At 43.4% G+C, this 24,667-nt stretch overlaps 1 protein-coding gene across 2 annotated transcripts in view; it reads right to left on the minus strand.

The window, feature by feature from the left end:
- Window positions 1–24,667, minus strand: part of TECPR1 (tectonin beta-propeller repeat containing 1) — a 122,790-nt gene that overhangs the window by 7,990 nt on the left and 90,133 nt on the right. For both annotated transcript variants that reach the window (XM_068244572.1, XM_068244573.1), the window contains 6 exons: window positions 20,575–20,631; window positions 19,514–19,688; window positions 17,639–17,774; window positions 11,490–11,582; window positions 9,653–9,759; window positions 2,638–2,757 (listed from right to left, as the gene is read on the minus strand). In XM_068244572.1, coding sequence (XP_068100673.1) covers window positions 2,638–2,757; window positions 9,653–9,759; window positions 11,490–11,582; window positions 17,639–17,774; window positions 19,514–19,688; window positions 20,575–20,631 — 688 coding nt within the window. The remainder of the gene's footprint in view (window positions 1–2,637; window positions 2,758–9,652; window positions 9,760–11,489; window positions 11,583–17,638; window positions 17,775–19,513; window positions 19,689–20,574; window positions 20,632–24,667) is intronic.

The following is a 24,667-nucleotide window of genomic DNA, read 5'->3' on the forward strand; positions in this document are numbered from 1 at the left end:
CACATGGAAAATCGATTTTGTGAGCGCTTATCATTGTAAATTACATAAAGATTCTCAGTTCCAGGTCAAAGAGCTCACTTCCTGATTGCCTGCAAACAGAAAAGCTCAAATCTCAAAACAAAAGCACTTACAAAAAAAAAAAGTAAATCGCCCCAAAACACCAGTAAAATCACTTTAAAAATATTTATAATGTGAACTAAGCCTCAGCCCTGGTTGTAACATGGAGCACTATTGTGTAACTTTCCCACACAGTCTGTTCATGGTATTCAAAATCTGTTGACCCCTTATACGACATGGAGGTGGTAAAATTGACCAGTTATTGGCTTATCACAATTGGATGTGTGTGTCTTTAGCAAAATGTGGTGCTTTCACTCTGCATAGTTGTCTTATTAGTTTAGTATTTGCAAAAGAAAGATACAAGTTTCATCCTTCAAGGAGAGGATAAATTATTGTAAGCAGGATGTGGCTGTTTCTCCCCATCAACTATTCTCCTGTCCACAGACTTTTTGTGTGTGTGTATGTTTGTTTTTTAAAGTAACATTAAAGGGATACTGTAGGGGGGTCGGGGGAAAATGAGCTGAACTTACCCGGGGCTTCTAATGGTCCCCCGCAGACATCCTGTGTTGGCGCAGCCACTCACCGATGCTCCGGCCCCGCCTCCAGTTCACTTCTGGAATTTCTGACTTTAAAGTCAGAAAACCACTGCGCCTGCGTTGCCGTGTCCTCGCTCCCGCCGATGTCACCAGGAGTGTATAGCAGAAGCCCAGTATGGTCTTTGTCTGTGCAGTATGCTCCTGGTGCCATCAGCGGGATCGAGGACACGGCAACGCAGGCGCAGTGGTTTTCTGACTTTAAAGTCAGAAATTCCAGAAATGAACCGGAGGCGGGGCCGGAGCATCGGTGAGCGGCTGCGCGGGCACAAGATGTCTGCGGGGGACCATTAGAAGCCCCGGGTAAGTTCAGCTCATTTTCCCCCGACCCCCCTACAGTATCCCTTTAAGTTGAACATCTCCATATTTTGTTTTCTGCCTCATTTGAAAACATCTGTTCTAGAGAAAGGTTTTTTTTTTTTTATTATTATTATGTGAAACTGGCATCTATGAAACTGAGTATACAGCTTTTTTTTGTAGGTGCCGCTTGCTTCCTTAAAGGGAACCTTAACTGAACGGAGGGTAAAGAGTTTCAATTACCTGGGGCTATTACCAGCCCCCTGCAGCAGTCCTGTGCCCTCGCATATCTACGCGTGCGGAATGCGGCAACGCGTATTTTTGTACGCGTTACGATCCACAACAGCGCTAATTGCAGTAGGGAATGCGTCCAATAATACGCATGGCGGCCGGCCGACTGGTGAGTCGTCAAAAATGAAACTAAGTGACAGCGGGGGACCGGAGGATTCCAGAGCGGCTCCGAGGGCACAGGACTGCTGCAGGGGGCTGGTAATAGCCCCAGTTGAGTGAAACTCTTTACCTCCCGTTCAGTTAAGGTTCCCTTTAATGACATTGTATATCTACCACCAACAGCAGCTTGTTTCTAAAAGTCTTCAGCCTGTTGTGTTGTTTACAAAGCTCTGGCTCTGAATTCCTGCATCCTACAGAAAAACACTATGGTGAGTTAGCTTTGTGACACTTTGGTAAATTATGCATTCTGGCAATAGGCTGCTATTGGCTGTCAGTATACTATATATTAAATATTTAAAAAAAAAAATTAAAGTATGTAGTCATAAAAAGTAAATTTCTCTCAGAGAAAAATGCATAATAATGTTCCTATCGAGTTGAAGAAAAAAGCGGGGCACCACTCCTTTAAAAGTCCCTTTATTCCGGTGGGGGAGACAGCAGGTACATGCAGTGGGGGTATCAAGTGCCTGACAGCTGTTTCGCTGGGTTAAACCAGCTTCTTCAGAGGCAGTATGTACATGTCAGGCACTTGATACCCCCACTGCATGTACCTGCTGTCTCCCCCACCGGAATAAAGGGACTTTTAAAGGAGTGGTGCCCTGCTTTTTTCTTCAACTCGATTGGATTACAAGGATTCTGGATGAGCACGCTCTGTGTCCTGGTCCCAGTCCTGGTGTGTCTGCCCTGCTGCATTTGGTGCCAGGTACTGTCACTTCTCTTTGAACTTATAATAATGTTCCTGTGTTGCCGTCACTTACAGAAGATAATAAAAAGCTCACAGATCGGATGGATTTTGGACTAGTCCCTCTACTAATGGTAGATTCTCAGTAATATTAGTAATTAGTAATATTCTTTACAGAAGCACTCCCTGGTAAGGATCTATATACAAAGATTCTGGCCAGCCTCCACTTTCTTACATACTGTTTTGGCAGTTGGAATGAGCAACTGCAGTTCAGTTTATGTAGAAATGACTAAGACTTCCCCATGAGTAGATGGACTAATCCACAACTTGTCAGATATTTACTACCTACTGTAAGGGACAGTGACATAGGAGAAAAGTAACTTATAGTGCATTTTACTCCTGGAAAAATATACATTTATATGTATTATAATGGATCTCCTCAGTTCTTTTCAGAAGGTGATAACATTTAAAATAAAAAGAACTAAACAAAGTGGGCAGGTTAGTTTCTACAAATGACAGGTTTATGTACTGAAATATGCTGCTTTCTATGATCATACTCACGCCAATCCCATAATCCCACGAGTGTCCTTTGGGTGCCATTGGCTGAACACCCAGGCGATGGCAAACAGTTCCACAGCTCAGACTGTGGCTGCCCTGTACTTTGTCTGCAATCACCCAAACCTGTAAAGGACAAAGCAAACAAAATGTAAATACATAAAGCATTATTCTGTGAGGAACATGATAATTGAATTGCTGAGAGGGTTAATGCTCAAACTTTTCACTTCACTTAAAAGATAGCTGTTGCTGTCTAGAATTATCAGATTGATGTGAGCTGTGCAAAGATGTGTAAACAATGCAGAAAAGTTTCTACTGTATCCAGAGAGGAAGCAGAAAATGTTTTCTCCGTTATTTGCTCAATAATTACTTACCGTATTTTTCAGATTATAAGACGCTCCTGACCATAAGATGCACCTAGGTTTAGAGCACAAAAACCAGGGGAAAAATATTCACTAAACCTGGTGCATCCATTGTGAAGGTGCATCTTGTGGATTATGCCTCCTTTTTACCTCATGCCCCCTTGTACCTCTTGTGTCTCCCTATGTCCGCATCTGTCCTCCTTGTGTCCTCCTTTATGCCCCTTTGTGTCCTCCTTTGTATGGGCACAGTACAGGGAGTCCCCGATATTGCAGTGGGTTGGAGGTTCGTATTGGCAGGCCTTCACAAGTCAGGTACTCCCTGCAATTTGGACTATAAGACGCAATGGCCTCAATTCACTAAGATCTTACTGGAGATAATAAGGCAAGAGAACACTTACCTCCACACAAGAGAGAGTGATCTTATCTCTTCATTCCTCTCTGTGGTTAATTTACCTCCTCTGAAGTTATTTTCACACGCAGTTAATAAACAGCCTGTCTTTAACTCTGGAGTTATTTTAAGGATTGAAGAGTTAGGGCCTGTTTTCACTACACGCAGATTGGATGCAGAATGGATGCAGAAAAACTGACTCCAATGAATGTCTATGGGCCTGTTTCCACTAAACGCGATTTTTCTGCTGCAGATTTTCCCATAGGCATTCATTGGAGTCAGTTTTTCTGCATCCAGTCTGCATCCAATCTGCGTGTAGTGGAAACAGGCCCTTACCTTAAAGAAAGAAGAGTTAGGTTTGCCTGAGGTAAAATGTTTCCTGAATACGACATGCCTCATCACCATGGTGATAACTCTAGAAACGTTATTAAAGACAGGAGATAAGCTTAGTGAATTGAGGCCAATGACTTTTTCCCCACTTGTGGGGGAGATAAGTTGAGTCTTATAGTCCAAAAAATACAGTATATACAAGTCAATCTGAAAATTTGTTCTGAAACAAGCAATTTTATCAGTTAGCTTCAGTGAGGTGTAAATATGTCATTAAATAAGTCATCTGACTTGTGTCGGGTTGCGTGACATGCCGGAGAGCTGCAAGGAGCTACGGGAAGGTTAGTTGACAGTGCAGGAGGCTAGGTAAGTATTTTATGCCCTGCAAACCCCCCAAAGCACAGTCCCCATTATCCCCTCGGACATGTTGGTTTAGACTTCCAGTTGCCTGAGTTCTGAATAATGCGGACTTTGCTGTAGTGGTACGATCAATACGATCAATAAAATTGCAGTGCATAAGTGTGAACACTAAAAATGAAGACACTTATTAATAGTGCATGAGTCTGGCATATCTCTATTGCATTTCCAAAGTGGAGCTTCTTGGCTGTTGGCTGCTGCGCACAGACTTTTCAATGGCAGCACAATCATATTCACTCATGGTGTGGCCAGTGTCAATTTGTGCAGTGTGGATTGGTTGATCAAATAAACCGTGTATGGTCACTAAGGGCAATGATGGCAGTTCAACATAAGATGGTAGTATAATGATTTCCAGCAAAAAACAGTCCTGATATGACGTCTGATGGAATAAGGCTGATGATCAACAGTTCCATCATATTAAGAACAGACTGTTGTCCTTTGTATAAAAGTTCTCCATCATATGTTTCATGCACACTGCAGCAAAGTAAAACTGCAGGGGACCAATAACCGCAAACAGTTCAGCGTCATAGCTTCTCCAAAATGGGCCAGGCATCTAGTAGTGCATAGCTAGCGTTTGCTCAAATAGTGATTCATCACAGTAGATCTCCAATACTGTCCACAACATCACGCAAACCTTGCTACCATCACTTTGCTGAGCGTGGGCAGAGGTCACCAAGTATAACTTTAGCCCAGGGCTGTAAACAGTGCACAGTTGCAAAAGTGCATGTCCTGATGTGCTCAATGTCCTATCCGCATTGCTTTGAATAGACACTGGTTGGATTTGTGTGCCATCCATAGATATGAGCATCCAGGTGGTGTGCTAGAGTGGACTCCATCCAATTTGCTATTACCACGGGAACACCAGCCAGTGTATTGCACAGACAATCCCAGCCACTCTCTGCCACACAAACATGCTAGGATTACACAGCTTCACATCTACATGTTTTGCCCTGCCTATGAGGCTTCGTCAGGATGTACTGCTTCACAACATGGATGCTTCAATTCCCCTCACTCCATTTATGCGGCTATTCATTATTTGTTGAATATATATGCCCCATTCAGTGACCATTACTTTGCAGTGATAATAATTCTATAGAAAACTTTTTAGAGGAAGCGTCATCTTGTGTGCCAAATCATCCAGCTACAATAGTTACCGTACTCAGAAGATATGTTCAATGACATACTACTCACTCCAGCAGCATGCAAGCATAATGTAAATTATATGCAGCAATCTCTAAAAGAGAAGAGTCCGCTTCAGAAGGAAATAACACACATACATAAACAGCTGCCAATAAAGTACAAATTGCTTTCACTATTCTGATATTCAGTTTGTATACTCAATTTCTATGAGTATCATTTCCCTCCTATCTGACTCAGATTTCTGCCTTTGCTCCTTTTGGCTAAATAACAGTCAGAACAATGTGCTGGTTATCTCTCTTCTAAACAGAGTTCTGGGCTACATATCTGCTAAGTTTATTTACACAATCAAGGTGTGACTACAGAAAAGAGAGGATGAAAAAGCAGCTAATACCGGTTATGTGAATGGGAAAAGAAACGGAGTACAGTCCTGCACGGAAATTGTTTGGTGTGATTTGCCTTCCTCCAACAGATGGTACTTGCCATAAATCAGCATTTAATGAACATTTGTGGTTACCCACAATGCACTGCTACTGAATATGCAAATTATCTCTTTGTGCCCCTGTAGCCAGGTTTGCATCCAGAACTGACGGTGTATAGCATGCCTATAGCTTTACATTACAGAGCCACATTAATCCCACATGTAGACAGCCTGTTTCAGACTTTGAGATCTGCTGAGACCATGCAGTCCTGATTATAGAAAATAAAATGTAATTAACATATATACTCAACTATAAGTCTAGAACTTTAGCTCTGACTCACTAAATAAAAGTAGGGGTGAGGGGGTGCACCTCTCTCTTAACCATTGCAGAGTGAGCTGTAGCAGTCAGCTTGCTTTATAACCCCCCTGCCACCCACTGTCACATTTTGTTTGCAAAAACACTACTTTTCATAGCTTACTTCTGATATGAGAAGGTTTTAGAGCACAGGTATCGGACTCCAGGCCTGGAGGGCCAGATCCATGCCAGTGTTTAGGATGGACTGAGCAAGAAAGGAATGTGTTCTACCTGATGGACTGCACCTTTCCTGATTCAGACCCATCAATTAATTTGAGCGATATCAAAAATGTGTTAGGACCTTGGCCATCGTAGGACCGGTTTGACATCCCTGTTTTAGAGGCATCCATTACCAACCAGTGGCTGTAACACTGATCACAGTGTTGGGTAATGGGTGTACTGAGTTATGGGTGTACTGTGACATCCCATTTGCACTAATTTACCCAGTGATACTTTCTTGATAAAGGAAATCCCAATAAAACACTGGTCCCCAAGTGCAGCTCCTCATGGCCCCATGCTGGGTAGACTAATACTTGAGTCAATAAAGAATTCCAGCTTAAGAGGGTAAAATTTTGGAGTCCACTTATACACGAGGTTGACTTATATTTGAGTATATACAGATTTTTTTTTTATATTCCAGGCATATTGCTTTATGTAGAGGAGGAGGGAATCTGAGATAGTAAACCTAGGAAACTGTTCATACACTTTAACATTGGAGGTTCAGTTTATTAAACCTAGTCATGATTGCTGCTTCTTAAAAAGTTTGTATAAAGTTGTTTCTTAGCAGCTCTCCAGAGTGAGAAAAGTAAAAAACAATACAGTGTAAGATTAAAGAAAGTTACTTCAAAGCACACGGATGTAACCAGCAGAACAAGTTTTTATAAGGAGTTAGATTTATCTTGTCTTAAGGAAGATTATGTGACATACACTGCATCAGAATATACTTTAATCCAGGAAATAACACCTGCAGTGAGCAGGCACCGTGTTTGACCAGATGACAGCTACACAAGATCTCCATGAACGGCCGGTGGATTGGGCACTCAGTAAGAACACCTCTAGCAATGTACACCTCTTTAGGTTTTACCCCTCAGACTTATCAGCTGCAAAAGTGTTTAATATTCCCCAAGTTGTATCTTTGTGGAAATTGTGAAGTGCTGGCAATGGCTTTTCAACCAGACAGTAGTTCCTCTTTACAAAAAAACTTAAAAAATCTGTCAACATTCTCTTAGAGAAGCCTACTGCCTTCTGTGTTGGATTGCTTGCCTCCTTAACGGTAATCCCCAGTCAGACTCGGAACGGAAATCTGCAGCCTAGTAAGTAAATCTAAAAACGAAAAATAAAACAGAAGGAGGGCTCTGCATCGTATAGAGCCTTGCTGTTCTCCTCATTTGCTCCTACCCCTGCAGGCTCCTCCATTCAAATCTCCCGCTGTGGGAAACTGTGGAAGTCTTCAGAAGCACTCGGGCCCCTGAAGACAGACGGCTCCGTACTGCACACATGCAAGTGCTGCAAGAGAGGGTGCTCGCTCTTGCACAGCGCCCGTCCTCGGGAGCCTGAGTGCTTCCAAAGACTTTTGAAGTCCACCCGAAGCAGAAGAGAGCAGTCTCTGACCGATTGGTAGGAGACTGCTAATGGGGGAGCCCGCGGGAGAACGTGGGGACCAGGAGAGGACCGTGAAGGTTCTACAGGACCCAGAGCCTTCCCATTCCTTAGGTAAGTATCTGCTTTTTGTTTTTATTTTCTGCTTTTTATTTTTATTTTACTCCCCTTTAAGTCTAATTAAATATGTCCATCTTTGCTGCCATCATTGGTTCTAAATCAACTATAACAATAACTGCCACAAGGGACACCCGATGATACTATTGAAGTCACATTTCCAGTTCACAATTTACTGGAAACTTTCAGACAAAGGCCTTGATTCATAAAGCATTACCGCATTTGGTAATGCTGAAGACAGCTGACTTTACCGATCACTTAGGAAAATGTCAATTCATAAAGGCTGTTACCGCTTGGCAAGCTGAAATTACCGAGCAGTGAGTTAATTACCGACTTGTGCGGTAAATACCTCAACACTTATCGGTAAATGTCAATTCATAAAAACTAGAACATGCGGTAAAGCCCAGGAAAAGTACTGGCACCTCTGGTGTGGCGTAAACAGTGCGAGTCTGAGCAAGACAGGAGCTATGACTGACAGGAGCAGGGAACCAATAGAAACAGTCCGTGTCCTGCAAGATGATGTTGTTAGGAACCGAACTTTTCTACCCTCCCGGCAGCGAGAATGGAACAAAATTGGCTTCCCATGCGGCTGTTTAACCCCTTAGGTTCCTTAAAGGACAACTGAGGTGACATGATGAGATAGACATTACAGTACATTACAGTAGACATTGGCAGTGCAGTGCCAAGCACACAAATAACTATGCTGTGTTCCTTTTTTACTTTCTCTGCCTGAAAGAGTTAAAGGTCAGGTATGCAAGTGACAGTTTCTATCTGGGTGGGACTGGGTGAGACTATAGGTCCGTACACACGCCGGACTTTAGGCAACGACGGGTCCGTCGTTGCCTCCCGCTGGGTGGGCGTGCCAGCGACAGTCCGGCGTGTGTACGCTCTGTCGTCAGACTGATACGGCTGTTTCTGAGCGATCGCTCAGAAACAGCCGTATCAGTCTGACGACAGAGCGTACACACGCCGGACTGTCGCTGGCACGCCCACCCAGCGGGAGGCAACGACGGACCCGTCGTTGCCTAAAGTCCGGCGTGTGTACGGACCTTAAAGCATAACCCTCACTGATAAGTAATTACAGCCATAAAATACGTTTCTGTCAATAAATGCCTTCTGAGAGCAGAAAAGAGATGGTCAATAATTCAAAGATTTGAGCTCTGGTATACTTCAATGAAGGTGTCATTGAGCAGAGACAATGAAACAGTAAAAACTTAAAAACTAGATTTAAATATAAAATAAAACTGTGGGATGTCTAAAAAAGTCATTTTTAGAAGAAGGTGGATAGATACAATTGTTATGCTCATCAGTTTTTTTTTTCACCTCGGATGTGCTTAAAGAGGAACTGAACCCGACATTGCAAAATGGACCAAACAAATCCTTTCTAAAAATCATAAGAAAAAAGTTAAGAGAACATGATTAAAAACATGTAAATAAAATGTATAATGTGGCAATTAAATAAAATGTTAAGAAAGACGAATGGAGACTAATAGATTTAGAGCGAGCAGAGGCAGTAAAACATGCGCATCTAAAGGGATGTGGGGATGCCTTTTACTATTGTAATGCTGTCTCTACACGGAGAACAGCATGTAACATCACAGACAACTCCACACTTCTGCTGTTAGCGCTCAGGTTTACCAAAGTCAATGGGCTTTGGTAAATTACCAAACTTCTACAACACCTGTGAAAATTGTTATGCATTAGCACACAAGTGTGGTATTTCAATGTCCATACTTTTTTATTCGCACAGCCTTTTTGAATTGAGGCCAAAGAGGGGAGACCTTAAAAAGAAATTTTTTATTGGATATTCAGTTTCAAAATGAGCAGTACTGGCTGCTGATTCTAAAATGAAAAATAACAATATACATGCAACATATCCCGATTTATCCAGCACTTGCCTGATCCAGGGGGCCGACGCAAACTTTCCGGATGTTGTTTGACACATGCTCCCAGGAGGATCCCTGAGGATAGCTCGGAGTGGTACCCTGACGGAACCATACATTTCCTACAAGAGAAAAGCAGAGACTTACTGACATGTCATTGGCTTCACACGTCCCCAGTACTGGTAACTAATGAACTTTCAAAAAAATGACAGTTACTGGGCAATCACATGCATGATGCTTTTATAAAGAAGATGAACATATATGCAAGATAAAATATATATGATATTGACAGATAGAAGAGCTGAGATATTTGTACAGGTTGCAGATTGTCCATCTTACCTGATCCATGTTAGACCTAGCCTGACCACTCAACCTAACACAAACGTTACCCAATGACCTTTCCCAAAACTGCTTCGACTAGTAAAATCCCTTTTATTGTCCACCAGATTTACCTTCCCAAAAAGACTCAATTTTGTCGAATATCAGGACTATGCCACAGTGCAACGCGTTACAGAGGCGCTTGGTTTGAATGACATTCTTTCTAGTTACTCCCTATTTTTGCCCGATGAAGCGGGTCATGCCTGCGAAACATGTTGCATTGTGAAGTAGTTCAAGTGTTTCCTACCAGTTTTGAGTCCACTCTTGGTGAAGTGGTGTCTTCCCCTTTTTTCTATCTACAGAGAGCGGCTTTTTAAACCTGAGTGGGGTCAGGTTTAATCTCCCCACCAGTTCAATCAGTGGTTGCCTTAGTTGTAACCCCAGCTTTTATTTACATATAATACTATTTACCATTATCCTAACCTACTACACTACTGGAGTCTCTCAATGTCCCCCTTGTTACCTCCCTAAATCTGGACATCCTAGGCAGGGGATCCAATTAATAGCCTGAGGGTCAGACAGGTAACACCCCTCTCATGCACAAGTACATTTATCTCTTAGGCTGCTTTAACAGTAAGACGTTACAGGCGCACATTAGTGCAGCCTGTAATGCAGCCCAACTCGCAGTAATGAAAAATCAATGGGCTGTTCACAGTGCCCACGTTGCGTTACATTGTAACGCTGCATGTTATTTAAAGGTGCAGCATGCCGTGCGTTCTACGCGGCTTTAGACTGTTTGCACATGCTCAGTATTGTGTTTTTTTTGTTGTTTTTTTTTGAGGAGGAGGGGAGAGTCCGCTATTGTTAGCCACATGGCTAATTAATATTCACTGCACTGCCCTGTAGTGATGGGAAGTTCGGCTCGATTAATTGAAAAGAGCCGGACTTCCCATCACTTCTGCTGTGTTTTCTTCCTGGAGCGGCCGCTGATTGGCTGGCGGGACCACGTGATGCGGAGTGTTCCGATCACGTGGTCCCCACAAGGTATGAGACAAAAAAGGCGCACCAACAGCCGCACAACGCGGCTCACTCTGGCATCCACCTCCAACACCACCAGGCGTTGCGTTAGGGGCACGTCCCCTAAAACACAACGTCCTGGTGGGAAAGAGGCCTAAAGGTGGATTTGAGTTCAATCACCACTTGATTTAATAGGCTTCTGTATGACTAAAATAACCAGAGATATTCTCTTACAAAAGAACAAGCACTGTTTAATAAATCACCAAAGGCCAGATTAACTCCAGCTGTGCAATTCAGAAACGGAAAATGATTATTTCATTACTTTGCAGAATCCTCTAAACAGGTTGAGGAGCTACTATTCTGAGCTGTTCTATTCCACAATCTCTATCAGCAGGTTCCCAGTTACACAAGAAGGTATTTATAGTCAGAAGTGGAATGTAACCAACACTTTCTGATACAGAGCAGAATTGTAACAGCTGTGCGATAGAGGACATGGAGGCGTGGCCAGATCACTTACCATTCTCATCCACCACAAACACAGATGTCTGTCCCACAGAGACCTGCTGGAGCTTCTGCTTTTGTGGAGAGGGAATGTGGTACCAGCAGTCACCTAGACAAACAGAGCAGAATGTACGCATGTCAGTCTCAGGCACAATTATGTGGGATTTACTCTAACAGCACATGTACCATTACATAGACTTCCATGGATTCATGGATCTATCACCGACTACTCATGTGATTTTGTCATGTGTTACATGAGCATCACCAACCAATCAAACACTTGCAAATCAATCACCTGCTTCTGCATGATGTAAAGGACAACTGAAGCGAGAAGTATATGGAGGCTTCCATATTTATTTCCTTTTAAGCTATGCACATTGCCTGGCAGTCCTGCTGATCTATTTGGCTGCAGTAGTGTCTGAAATACACCAGAAACAAGAATGCAGCTAATCTTGTCATATCTGACAATAAAGTCAGAAACATCTGATCTGCAGATGCTTGTTCAGGGTCTATGGCTTAAAGTATTTGAGGCAGCGGTTCAGCAGGATAGCCAGGCAACTGGTATTGCTTAAAAGGAAATAAATATGGCATACCTCTCGCTTCAGTTGTCCTTCAATAATCATCAGACGAATGTAGGAAAAACTTTGTCTCTATTCTATGCTCACAGTTTCATTTTTAAGGCATCTATTCTACTTTCTTAGTGTAAACTGGCTGCATAAGTTAGCTGATGCAAATTCAAAATAAAATCTGATGAATTTGACAAATGTGTGGGGTCCTCAGGCTTTCAATGATCCAGTACACGTACGGGAATTAAAAAAAACTAGGATCTATGTCTATTCCTGCACCCCATGGTAGTCTGGGCCTATTCTGGGACTGATTGCAGGAAACAGAGCCTGGTGGAGGAAACCAGAGGCAGCAATCCTGATGTGGATGCCTTAAAGAAAGTAGGTGTAAACTCCTTTTATGCATACACTTTCAACTCTGATAGCCTTTAAGAGGTGGTGAAACATTGAAGTGAAGTCATCATGTCAATTATTCTTGTTAAACAATTCAATAATTTATAAAGGCTTTTAATGGGAACCTGAAGTGAGACCGCCATATTTATTTCCTTTTAAACAATACAAATTGCCTGGCTGTCTTGTTGAACGCCTGCCTCTAATACTTTAAGCCATAGACGCTGAACAAGCATGCAGATCAGATGTTTCTGTCAACAATCTGACAAGTTTGGCTGCATGCTTGTTTCGGGTGTGTGATTCAGACACTGATGCCAGAATGCCAGACAAATAGCATTGTTTAAAAGGAAATAAATATAGCAGCCTCCACATCCCTTTCGCTTCAGGTTCCCTTTAAGTTAGTTAAGATATAAGTACTCAAAAAGAACACTTGTTTCAGCATGGCAGCCATTTAGTCTTGATGCTGACAACAGGAATTTGCACACCTAAAATAATAAACACAGCTATACGGAAAATATAAAAAAAACATCAGTTATATTATCTCCTATGTAGAAAATCTGTATACCATATATACTTGAATACAAGTCAACCTCGTGTATAAGTTGACTCCTATATTTAACCCTTTTAAGCTGGAATTTTGGACTGACTCAAGTATAAGTCTACCCAGCAAAGTTAATGGCTGCATTTGGGGCTCAGGAGGGGTTCACGACTGCACTGTATACAGTATTGCAGCCATTAACCCCTCCTGTCCCTTAATTGCAGCCAATAACTCCTCCAGACCCCCAAGTGCAGCAATTATTCTCTCCCCTTCCTGCAGCCCAGTATTTCTCCCCCTTCCCTTTCCTTATTAATAGTTGTGGCCAGGACTTTCAGACCTGTGTTTTCCTGGCATTTCCTTTCCTCAAAGTATCACTTACTGCAGGGTAAATTGCTGCAAATGGGAATGTCACTATTAGCACACGCATCACTCAATGTACTCAGTGTTGACTGTGACTTGTGTATAAGTCGACCCCTATACTTTTATGAAGTGAAACAGACCTACATTTCTAGACTTATACTCGAGAATATACAGTATTATAGAAGCCAACCCTCTGCTGTTCTAAGTAGCACCTACTTAGAACAGCAGACCGTTGGCTTCTATAATAATCAGGAAAAAAAACAGAAAAGTATTTGCACAAAGACCTCCACCAACTTTTGGCTTGGGGGCTCAAAACACTTCAAATATGGAAAGGCAATAATGTAATAATGGAACACCATTTCTGTTTCACGTTTCAACTTTTCTGCCAAAGTTCAAAAATCTGTTATTTTTCCTACAAATAAATGTTGTACATTTCCCCTTTTGATTTTTTTATTTAACATAATGGCCCAATTAACTTTTTCTCTGTAGTTTCCTCCTAGGAGATACTTTTTCATCTTCTTAGAATAATTTGATAGCACTTTGCAATTAAAAAAACCACCAAAAATGAGGTGAGAACAGAGCGGGATCATCCACCAGGCAACCTAGGCAGGTGCTTGGGGCCTAGTGGGTGTCAAGGGGCTCACCTGCCACCTTCTCTGACCTCTCTCCTCTCCATCTTACCCAAAAGACTACAAGGGGGCCAAAAAGACTACAAGGGGGCCAAAAACTACTACTTAGCCTAGGATCCCATTACATCTTAATCCATCTCTGGGTGAGAATGTACTATTGAAATTATTTTGAGTATTTTCTTGCTTGCTGGTGCTTTAAAACGCATTTAATTGAAAAGTTGTGAAAATATCACCTAGGAGAAAGGTCAGGAGAAAAAGTTAATTGCATATGGGACAATGACATTTCCATTTAACCACACTTTTTCTATTTCTACCCAACTAGGACCCCTAGTGTTTGGAGGGACCAATGACACATAAATCAGCATAGCTCCTTCTGGCTGCAAGGCTCGTCTAAGCCACCGATACTGAATCATAAGAACAACTAGATATAGGTACTGTAGATTATTACAAGCAGCTGTGGGGAGCTAAGTGGACATCACAGAGAAGGCCTTTTTTTATATAGTTTTTCCATCCTTTAAAGAGAATCTGTATTGTTAAAATCGCACAAAAGTAAACATACCAGTGCGTTAGGGGACATCTCATATTACCCTCTGTCACAATTTCGCCGCTCCTCGCCGCATTAAAAGTGGTTAAAAACAGTTTTAAAAAGTTTGTTTATAAACAAACAAAATGGCCACCAAAACAGGAAGTAGGTTGATGTACAGTATGTCCACACATAGAAAATACATTCATACACAAGCAGGCTGTATACAGCCTTCCTTTTGAATCCCAAGAGATCATTTGTGTGTTTCTTTCTCCCTGCAGCTATCTTCCACTGAAATGTCAGGCTGTTTCTTCCTGCAGTGTGCAGACAGCTCTGCCTGTTTGTAATTTCTCAGTATGTGAAAGCCCAGCCAGCTCAGAGGAGGATTTATCCAGCTTGTAAAAGATAAGAGAGAAGAGAGAAGCTGCCCTAATCTAAATAATACACAGGCAGTGTGCAGAGAGGGGCCTGGAGGGGGGAGATGCATCACAGAACCACAACACTGAAGAACTTGGCAGCCTTCCAGACACAGGCTGACAAGTCTGACAAGAGAGAGATAAGTTGATTTATTACAGAGATGGTGATAGTAGAACGTGCCGCAGTAAGCCAGAACACATTAGAATAGCTTTTGGAACTTGTAGGATGATAAAAAACAGGATGCAATTTTTGTTACGGAGTCTCTTTAAGAAACAATAGTTAAGAAATAATCACTCTGTAGCTTGTGCCCCATTCTCTAGATAGATACAATGGCACAAATACATACCATGCTATAACAAAGCATTGCTATTGACTTATTTTCACACCAAGATTATCAGTTTAGCGTGTTTATAGAATATCCCAGTCTGGTTGTTTGCCACTGTCATAGACATATATTTGCCTTTCTATTAAGGCTGCTAGAAGGTCACCTCTAATGTGAATGTGCTATTTACTTATTGCCACGCAGTGTGCAGTGCCTCCTCCGTCAGATGGCTGTCAGAAGCGCCCCAGGCCATCGGCAACACAAAGCCTAGCGCTAAGCTTCATTGTTCCTGACATTTAACATGGAACAAAACTCTCAAAATGGCTTCTCAATTAGGAAGTCTTCGATTATAGTACACTGTATAGAGAAGAAGAATCTCATTCACAGATTTCTCAGCAGAAAAGCCAAAAAATAGGACGTACTTACATCCATTACAGTGGAATTTGTATTGGACGTTACCCTTCGGAGATGGAAGCAGTTTTATAAAGTGTAAACAACAGGTGCCAAGGAAGATCACCTAAAGCAAACCTGAACTGACAATAAACTCAAAAGATAATAATTGCCAGAGATAACTGGGCACTATCTGCACTGAGTTTGTATGTTTCCTCCCACATCATCCCAAAAGCATATAGAGAAGTTAATTGGTTTCCCTCTAAATTGGCTCTAGACTATGATACATGCACTACACAATACATACATAGTCATATGACTATGGTAGGGAATAGATTGTGAGCCCCTGCGAGGGACAGTTAATCGTTGCAGAAGATGGCAGCACTATATAAATACTAAATAATAATAATGTGTGTAGCACACTCCACAGCAGGGTGTGCCCACACTTTTTCGGTTCTCGAGCTTCTTTGAGAACTACCCGGTCAAAGTGATCTACTGATTCCCCCCCCCCCCCCCCCCCCAAACACACATAATTGGGCAGACTCACACCTCCAAACATAGTTAAGTATTAGGCAGACTCCCCCCCCCCCCCCCCCCCATAAATCTTCAAATACAGATCAGAGGCCCATCTACATCCACACATATATTTAAGAAAAATCCCCCTTAATCTTTCAAAATGAATTAGGCTAGCCACCTCTCAAATACTCATAATAATGTTACTCAAGCATAGTAACAGAGTCCCTCCGCCACAAAGTAATTAGGCCCTCCACATAGTGCAGCATACCCTCAAATCCTTGATGTCCACCTATAATAAAAAATAATCACCAATAGTTACCTGCAGCCTGATTGTTTCTTCTCCTCCATCCTCTCTTCCCCTCCTCTTCCTCCCTAGAGCCACTATTCAGGCTGTATGGCTGCTCTGACACAGCAACTTACCATCAGCTCCTGTTCCCTAACCCATGGAAACTGCTGGAAGAGGAGGCCAGCCATCGAAGGATGAAAGATAGCCATCTCCCACAGGAAGTGCTGGAGAAGGGGGGGGGGGGACTGTCTTTCAATCAGTTGTGCCTCTCCCCCCCCTTGCATGTCTGATTGCCCGTGGGCTGCTCAGCATAGGGCAGCAGAGCAGCACAATTTAACACAGTGCAGCGGTTGCGACAGAGAGCAGCATGCCGGCAGCAGAATTTGACCGGCTGCAGCGACGATCGACGTAATGGGCACTCCAGCTCTACAGTATAATGTGGTGTATTCCTGAGCACTCCGCACTGACTTGACAGCAGGTAAGAGGGGGAGAGATCAGGAAGGAAGTCTGCCAATGTAAGAGTTACAGCAAGTTAGTGCAGGTGAGAAAAGTAACCAAGAAGACCTCCTTTGTCCAATTGATTATTCATGCAGGTAGAAAACCTACCTGGGCTATCTATACTAAAACAAAGTCGAGATTTTAGGCTAGAAAATAAATGCAATTTTTGAAATTACAGTTGGTTTAGGAAATTCATAGCATGCTATAAATTAAAACTGAAAAGAGAGTTTTAATAACATTAAATTGCTTAAAGGGAACCAGAGGCCCCTGAAAAAAGATTCTATACATACCTGGGGCTTCCTCCAGCCCCATACGCACGGATCGCTCCCACGCTGCCGTACTTCGCTTCCTGGATCCGCCGGTACCGGGTCCCGTCACTTCCGGCGGACGCGGCCAATTGTCCACATGAGCAGGGGGCTCCCTCCATACCCTTACGCGTGCGGCTGCGCAGTATACAGCAGCACGCGTAATGGTATGCCGGGAGCCCCTGTGATGCGGACAATTGGCCGCGTGCTGCTGCCGACTGGCCGAAACTACGGGACCCGGTACCGCCGGATCCAGGAAGCGGAGGACGGCGGTGTGGGAGCGATCCGTGCGTATGGGGCTGGAGGAAGCCCCAGATATGTATAGAATATTTTTTCTGGGGCCTCTGGTTTTCTTTAAAAAAATTGGCAACATGTAACATGTTCATGGCAAAGAATGTGATTGCCAGTTAAAATGCAATGTATATTACCTGCTGGCTGACTGGGGGACACGGAGCCCCTGTAGAAGGCGGATCCATCACGAGCTATAGCCCATACCTGAAACCCTCCTCCAACGGATACAGAAACAAATGGCTGGTCTGTGCCAACATGCAGCCAAGAAGAGCCCTACAAAGGCAAACAGGGGTGGATTAGTTTTTTGTGGTAAGCATTATTCCTATCTATTAGTTGTTTCAATTAGTGGAATGCACAGGGAATAAGCAGATTGGCAAATGAAAGACTACATGTACACATCCACCGCAAAGCACTGCAATGTATTATGGGAGTTGTCTTAAAGGGCTAACAAGACTAAAATGAAAAGGTTGTGGTTAAAAAGTAATGCCATACATACAAATCCTTTTAAGTCCACAGAAACTGCAGTATTTACTGCTTGTATGAGACAGCATCATTGCACTGCAAATAGCTTAAAGCTATGTTCACACTAATGTCAAGCACCGTTTTCCTGTTACCATCACCAGAAATACGATGAATGAAATACTTGTTATTTGATTTGCTGGGAGAAGTGTCACTGAACAGATATAGAAAACCATTATGTTATTACGCTTTTAGGCTAGAGGGAAGATCCTTCTACAATAGTTTCTTCTAGATCTCCAGCCAAAAATGCATTTATGAAAGCAATCAATCAATCCCTTCCATTAACCTCTTGACGACCAGCTAACGCCGATTGGCGTAAACTGGTTGTCTGAGGGCTTCCATGGAAACGGCCGCTCGTTCGAGCGGCCTTTCCATTTCAGTTCACGGAGGGTGTCTCTGTGAACAGCCGGAGAGCCGCCGATCGCGGCTCGCCGGCAAAATGTAAACAGGCGGGGAAGAAATCCCCGCTGTTTACAGCATACAGCACTGCTGCGCAGCAGCGCCGTGACGTAGATCGGCGATCCCCGGCCTCTGGTGGGGATCGCCGGCATCTGATAGGCTAAAGCCTATCCTATCAGGCGCAGGACGGATATCCGTCCTGCGCCGCTCAGAGGGGAAGGGAGAGGTAGGGAGCGGGCGAGACGGCGGAGAAGGGCTTTGAAGAGCCCCCCCCCCCGCTAAGCAAATGCAGCCGGCGGCGATCAGACCCCCCCAGCAGGACATCCCCCTAGTAGGGAAAAAAGGGGGGTAGTCTGATCGCCCTGCTGCACTCCTGATCGGTGCTGCGGGCTGTAGAGCCCACGCAGCACCGATCAATGAAAAATCCCCTAGTCGTCAAGTGGTTAATATTGTGTATGCATAAAGCGCTGTTTTCATAGTCTGTTGTAGGCCACTTTGGGGAGTGAGAGGGCACCAATGCCAATGAACCTATCTACATGATTTGGGGATATGGGAGAAAACCAGAGTACCCAGACAACATGCAAACTTCTAGGAGATGGTGTCCTCTGAAATTCTGAAGTCAATTGGGGAGGTGGAATTCAGACATGCCCACTGACTTAAACTAATCTTTACTTCCAATTCCAAATGTCATTACTAAAGGCTCATACACACCTACCAACTATCTGCCTAACTCGTCTGTTAAGCCCCATACACACGCTCAGCAGCGGTCTATTATGCAGCACAATTGTCAAAGAGCTTTTGTTGTGAAACAAGTTGAAACAACTAAAAAAAGTATTTTACTATTGTTCAAAAAGCTGATAAGACTGATAAGAAGTCAACCCAACAGTTGGACTTCTTATCAGTCTTATCAGCTTTTTGAACAATAGCAAAATACTTTTTTTTAGTTGTTTCAACTTGTTCCACAACAAAAGTTGTATGGGGCTTAACAGACAAGTTTGTCAGATAGTTGGTAGGTGTGTATGAACCTTAACAGAGGAAAGTCCCCTAATCAAGTTACTATAATGAGGTTTACTGGAATGAGACATTGATCTTACTGCAGGGTTCTGTTTGGTGACACCCATCCGACATAAGACATCTCCCTTGTTGCTGATGGCCCAGAGTACAATGGGTTCATCATCCTTGGCTACTCTGCCTGGAGATATGGAAACGTCCCACAAGGAGATGGGGGGTACCTCCTGCCAAGGCCCACTTGTCGTGATTTTACATTTTCTGTGAAACAAACAGGCATTATAGAAACTGGAATTTTGGTACTTACAGTGAAAGGGCATGCATGCTATACTTTTTTTTTTATTAATTAAGGTAGTACTTCAGGATCAAAAGTAAAGAAACCATTGCCTACCCAACGAGAGAAGATTTTCTGTAGCTATGTCACCTTGTAAAAAAAAAACATTTAACAGACTGAATTTCAGGCTGAGAAGTGCAGTCACACAATCTGTGGGGCTAGGAGACCAGACCAGACATCACCCACATCAACACAGCACCCAGTGATGACACCTTGCACACTCTACCCAACAAGGTGGGTGTGCCACTGACCATTTCTGTGAGAGCCACAATTAGGTGCTATTGCCAGTACTATTCTGTACTGACATATTAAAGGCCCATATACACCTGTGATAGATGATGTCTGTGACATCGATGGGCCAACACCGTACAGATGCAAAGTCAGCTGTATAGCTGATGACGTGTTCTGTTGATATGCAGTGGGATGGAGGGTCAATGGAGTGTTGTGTGTGTGGAAAAAGCATGCACCCAGAGATATCAGAACTCCATATTTTGTTCCAAGCGACGCATTTCATTAGTGAAACCACAAGATGATTATGACAGCCAGAAATCTTTTAAGACTTATTGTCATCAAAGCTTATTATTTCTGTAAACTTTAACCTGGCACACCTTACCCCACAGAAGACCATTTCAGAAAGCAAGGCCTTCCCACATTACTCATTGTCACAGTGTTCCTTGATGGCCATAAACATAGATCACTGCATACAAGCAACTTGTTCCTGTGGCAGCACAGAGGCTGAAACAGAACCTGGTGTTCTGAACAAACAAAACAAAGTGTCCTGTAGAGATTCCTGGAACACATATCCTTATTTACCTTGCCCAGCGTCTTCTCCTCACAAAATCCTTTATGGTCTTGTAGCCATGATAGGACCTGCAGAGAGGTATAAATAACTATTTATTTACAAGATGACCTTTGAAGGGTACTGCACAGGCTGTCACATTCTGTTGTTTGACTGATATTGAGGCTAAGAGTTCTTAGGGCTCCTTCACACTTGCCAAAGCGTGCACAATTGCGATTTCGTGCACGCAATACAGACGCACAGCATGTGTGCTAGGGGACAATTTCAGTGCAAATAGGTGGCTCTAGCACAAATTTATCTGGTGGGAAATCACCTGGGTTGTGCAATAAAATGTTTCCGGAGGCGTTATATAGCAATGCATGTGAACATTTTCTCTACTGTGAACGGTAACAGTAAAGTCACATTGTTACAATGTATGCCACACATAACGTGCGATGCGTCACAACTGAGAGCACTGCACAGCTTGGTTCACACATAAATAAAAATCAGTTTTACCTAGCTGGACTGGAAACGTACACCTTTTGTGTGTGAACACACCCATAGAAACACATTCAGAAACTGACAGGACTGGATCGGGATGGAAATGTACAGATTTATGTGGGAACACCTTCATAGAAACACATCCAAAACTGATGCCAACTGACAGGACACCTTTTGTGTGTGAACACACCCATAGAAACACACCAAAAACTGACAGGACTGGATCGGGCTGGAAATGTACAGATTTATGTGGGAACACCTTCATAGAAACACATCCAAAACTGATGCCAACTGACAGGACACCTTTTTATGTGTGAACCAAGCCTTAGTATGAAAAGGCCCTAAGACAATAGTACTTCACACACAAAGTACACTGACTGTATTTTCTATACAACCAGTACAAAAATCTGATTCTGACTCGCTATTCGCTTAACCGCATCCCACTGCAGTGTATTCAATTTGAATTCTTGTAGCACCTTCCCTTTTTTTAAAAAAATGTTAATTTCCTAACTCCCTTTAGCATATCTGAGGAATCCTGTGAGTGCAGCAGCCGGCAGCCTTGGCATCTGACGCATCATCAGAGACCAATCAGTGTGGTCTCTCCAGTCACATGACCCCAGTAATCACAAAGAATACTCAGTCATAGTGATCAAAGTGAAAGACTGTTGTGTGAAGCTAATGTTCCCTACTCATTTAAAGCTAAGGGGAGCATAGCATGGCGGGCTTGAAGCTCATCTCTGGAGAAAAATGGATTTAGGTTCTGAATAGATTTAAAGAAATTAGAACCCCCTTTATTGTTGTCCTCATAAAAGGGGATTTCCTCTACATGTTATCCTGACAGGAAGTAGCTAAGTCTATCCCAACAGAGAAAGGGGCAGCAATAAAAATCAGGGCTGTGGAGTCGGTACAAAAATCTTCCGACTCCAACTCCGACTCCTCAGTTTCTGAAACCACGACTCAGACTCAGACTCCGGGTACCCAAAATGGCTCAGACTCCGACTCCGACTCCTCGACTCCGACTCCTTAGTCTAATACTTAACAGGGCTGTAGATTTTGTACAAAAATCATCCGACTCCGACTCCTCAGTTTATGAAATCAACGACTCCGACTCCGGGTGCCCAAAATTGCCCAGACTCCGACTCCTCGACTCCAACTCCGACTCCACAGCCCTGATAAAAATAACTACTTTTTTTGTTTCGAGGGGAAAAGTTATAACCCAGTTATGATTTTATTGCTTTCTTTCATTTCCTAGTCCAGATGACCACCATAGATTACATTAAGTACTTTCGTACAACTTGTTCGCACTCCCCCTCTTCTTTTTTTCAGAAACAGCTGTGATTACTATGAATGGTTTACAGTGACCACAGGGTCACGAGCCGATTTAATTGGCTGCTGACTGGCATGCGGAGCTCTGCTGGCCTTATGACAGCAGAGCAATCAGGCTGCAGCGATGACAAAATGGCGCGAACGGTGATAGCAATGGAACCGTGTGGTTAGAGTAAATGAAATCTATGCCCTGGTTGGAATTGCAGGGGCGGCTTTAGGCATGTGCCATCTGTGCATGTGCACAGGGCCACTATTCCTGGGGGGGGGGGTCACCATATGCACTCACCGAAGAACACGTGGCTGCACACGTCACTGCGCAGCAGGTGACAGTGACACTGTGTCTGTGTGCTGTGTCAACACCTGCGAGCGTCACTAGTAAAGGCAACCTCTACAGCCTAGTCACCAAGAGGTTCTCCCCATCAGCCTCACCCCGGCAGCATACAGAAAGGACGCCACATGCTGAAACAGTGAGGGAGGAACCCAGTGACAAATTTCAGCAAAGGTTTAACATTTGTGTCATCAGCACAAGGGGTATGCAGTGTCCGCAATGGACATGGCCATTTACTGCGCACAAGATACCACATTGACAGGCGAGGGGGCCACAGATTCTTTCTCCGCCCAGGGCCACCATAAGCCTAGAGCCGTCCCTGGGTGTAAATTTCAATCACTGTCATCCAGAAGAGGTTAAAGGCATGGAGGTTTTAGGGGTAGGAAGTGACTGTGATTAAAGGGATACTTAGGTCAAAAATAAAAAATGATTTTTACTCGCCTGGGGCATCCCTCAGCCCCCTGAAACTGTATGGCGCCCTCGCAGCCTCGCTCCGATCCTCCTGTCCCCGCCGGCGGCTACTTCCGGGTTCGGCGACAGTCGCCGACAGGCTGGGAACGCGAGTGATTCTCAGCGTTCCCAGCCGCTATATCATCCTCTATGCAGCAAAAGCGTATATGTTATACGCTATAGCAACATAGAGGGTGATATAGCGGCTGGGAACGCAGAGAATCACTCGCGTTCCCAGCCTGTCAGCGGCTGTTGCCGAACCCGGAAGTAGCCGCCAGCGTGGACAGGTGGATCGGAGCGAGGCTGCGAGGGCGCCATACAGTTTCAGGGGGCTGAGGGATGCCCCAGGCGAGTAAAAATCATTTTTTATTTTTGACCTAAGTATCCCTTTAAAGATCTCCTTAAAGGGGAGACAAGCAGCAGTAAATTCCCAGAAAAGTTTGTGCATTCTGTACTACACCACACACAGACAAATGAAGCAAGTCGTGAGAGGCATACAAGCTTTGTTAGAGTTCCTAACGACACTGTTATCGGTTTCTTTCTGTCCCTTTTAAAAAGCCATAAACAGGCATCAATAATAATATCAATCAATATCCACTCTAAAATTGTTTTAACAGTGATGTCTTACCCTCCTACAACAAATGTCTGCTCTATGGATGCTCTGCATCAGATCCAGTTTACTAAAGGTTCTCTCAAGCTGAAGAATAGTTAATGGACCACTACCACGAAAAAACACTAAGGAAGGGATCGCACTTGACTGTTTTCGTGTGCGTTTTCTGCACTAAACTGAGAACTCATGTTAATCTATTGGCTAGTTCACAATGCGTTTTTCATGTGCAGAAAACAAAAATGACATCCTGCAGGGATAATTCTGCACAACATTTTGTCAGCTTTCTCTATCAATTACATTAATTGCTGTGAAAAAAACTTGCGTTTTTTCTACATACAAACACGCATGGTGTGCAGTAAACGCAAGCGGAAAACTGAAAGACAAGTATTTCACGTCTTACTGAACAGTAGTTGCTCAATTCAACTGCCCGAATAGCGTCCAAGCGCAGTGTTGGACTGGGGGGTGGTAAAGCTGAGGAAATCCACCTGCTGGCCAAGCAGCAGTAACCCTGTGTTATCACTCCCAATAGAACCTACAGCAAGTCCTCACTGTGATCAGCAACACATGATTATTACTGCTTGGCCAGCAAGTGGATTTCCTCAGTTTTACCACCTCCTAGTCCAACATTGTCCAAGCCAGTAGTGAAGCTGGTCAGCATCTTTGTAGAGATCCTTTTCAGGACGTGCTTTTAATACTGAAAACCACCATGAGGAACTGGCCTAGTCTAAAACCTGTCATATTTTTACTATTTACTATTGTATGCAACAGAGGCAGCGGAGAAAAGCAATTTATAGTGCATCTCACTCTGAGAGAAAGGTTTGCCTCATATGTATGTGTACATAGGCATTTTACATTTTTTTTTGTCCTTTAAGAACATAAGTGATCCTGTAGGCAGTGGCCTGGATTTATTAAA

Source organism: Hyperolius riggenbachi, chromosome 7 (genome assembly GCF_040937935.1).
Source record: "Hyperolius riggenbachi isolate aHypRig1 chromosome 7, aHypRig1.pri, whole genome shotgun sequence".
Classification (NCBI taxonomy): domain Eukaryota; kingdom Metazoa; phylum Chordata; class Amphibia; order Anura; family Hyperoliidae; genus Hyperolius; species Hyperolius riggenbachi.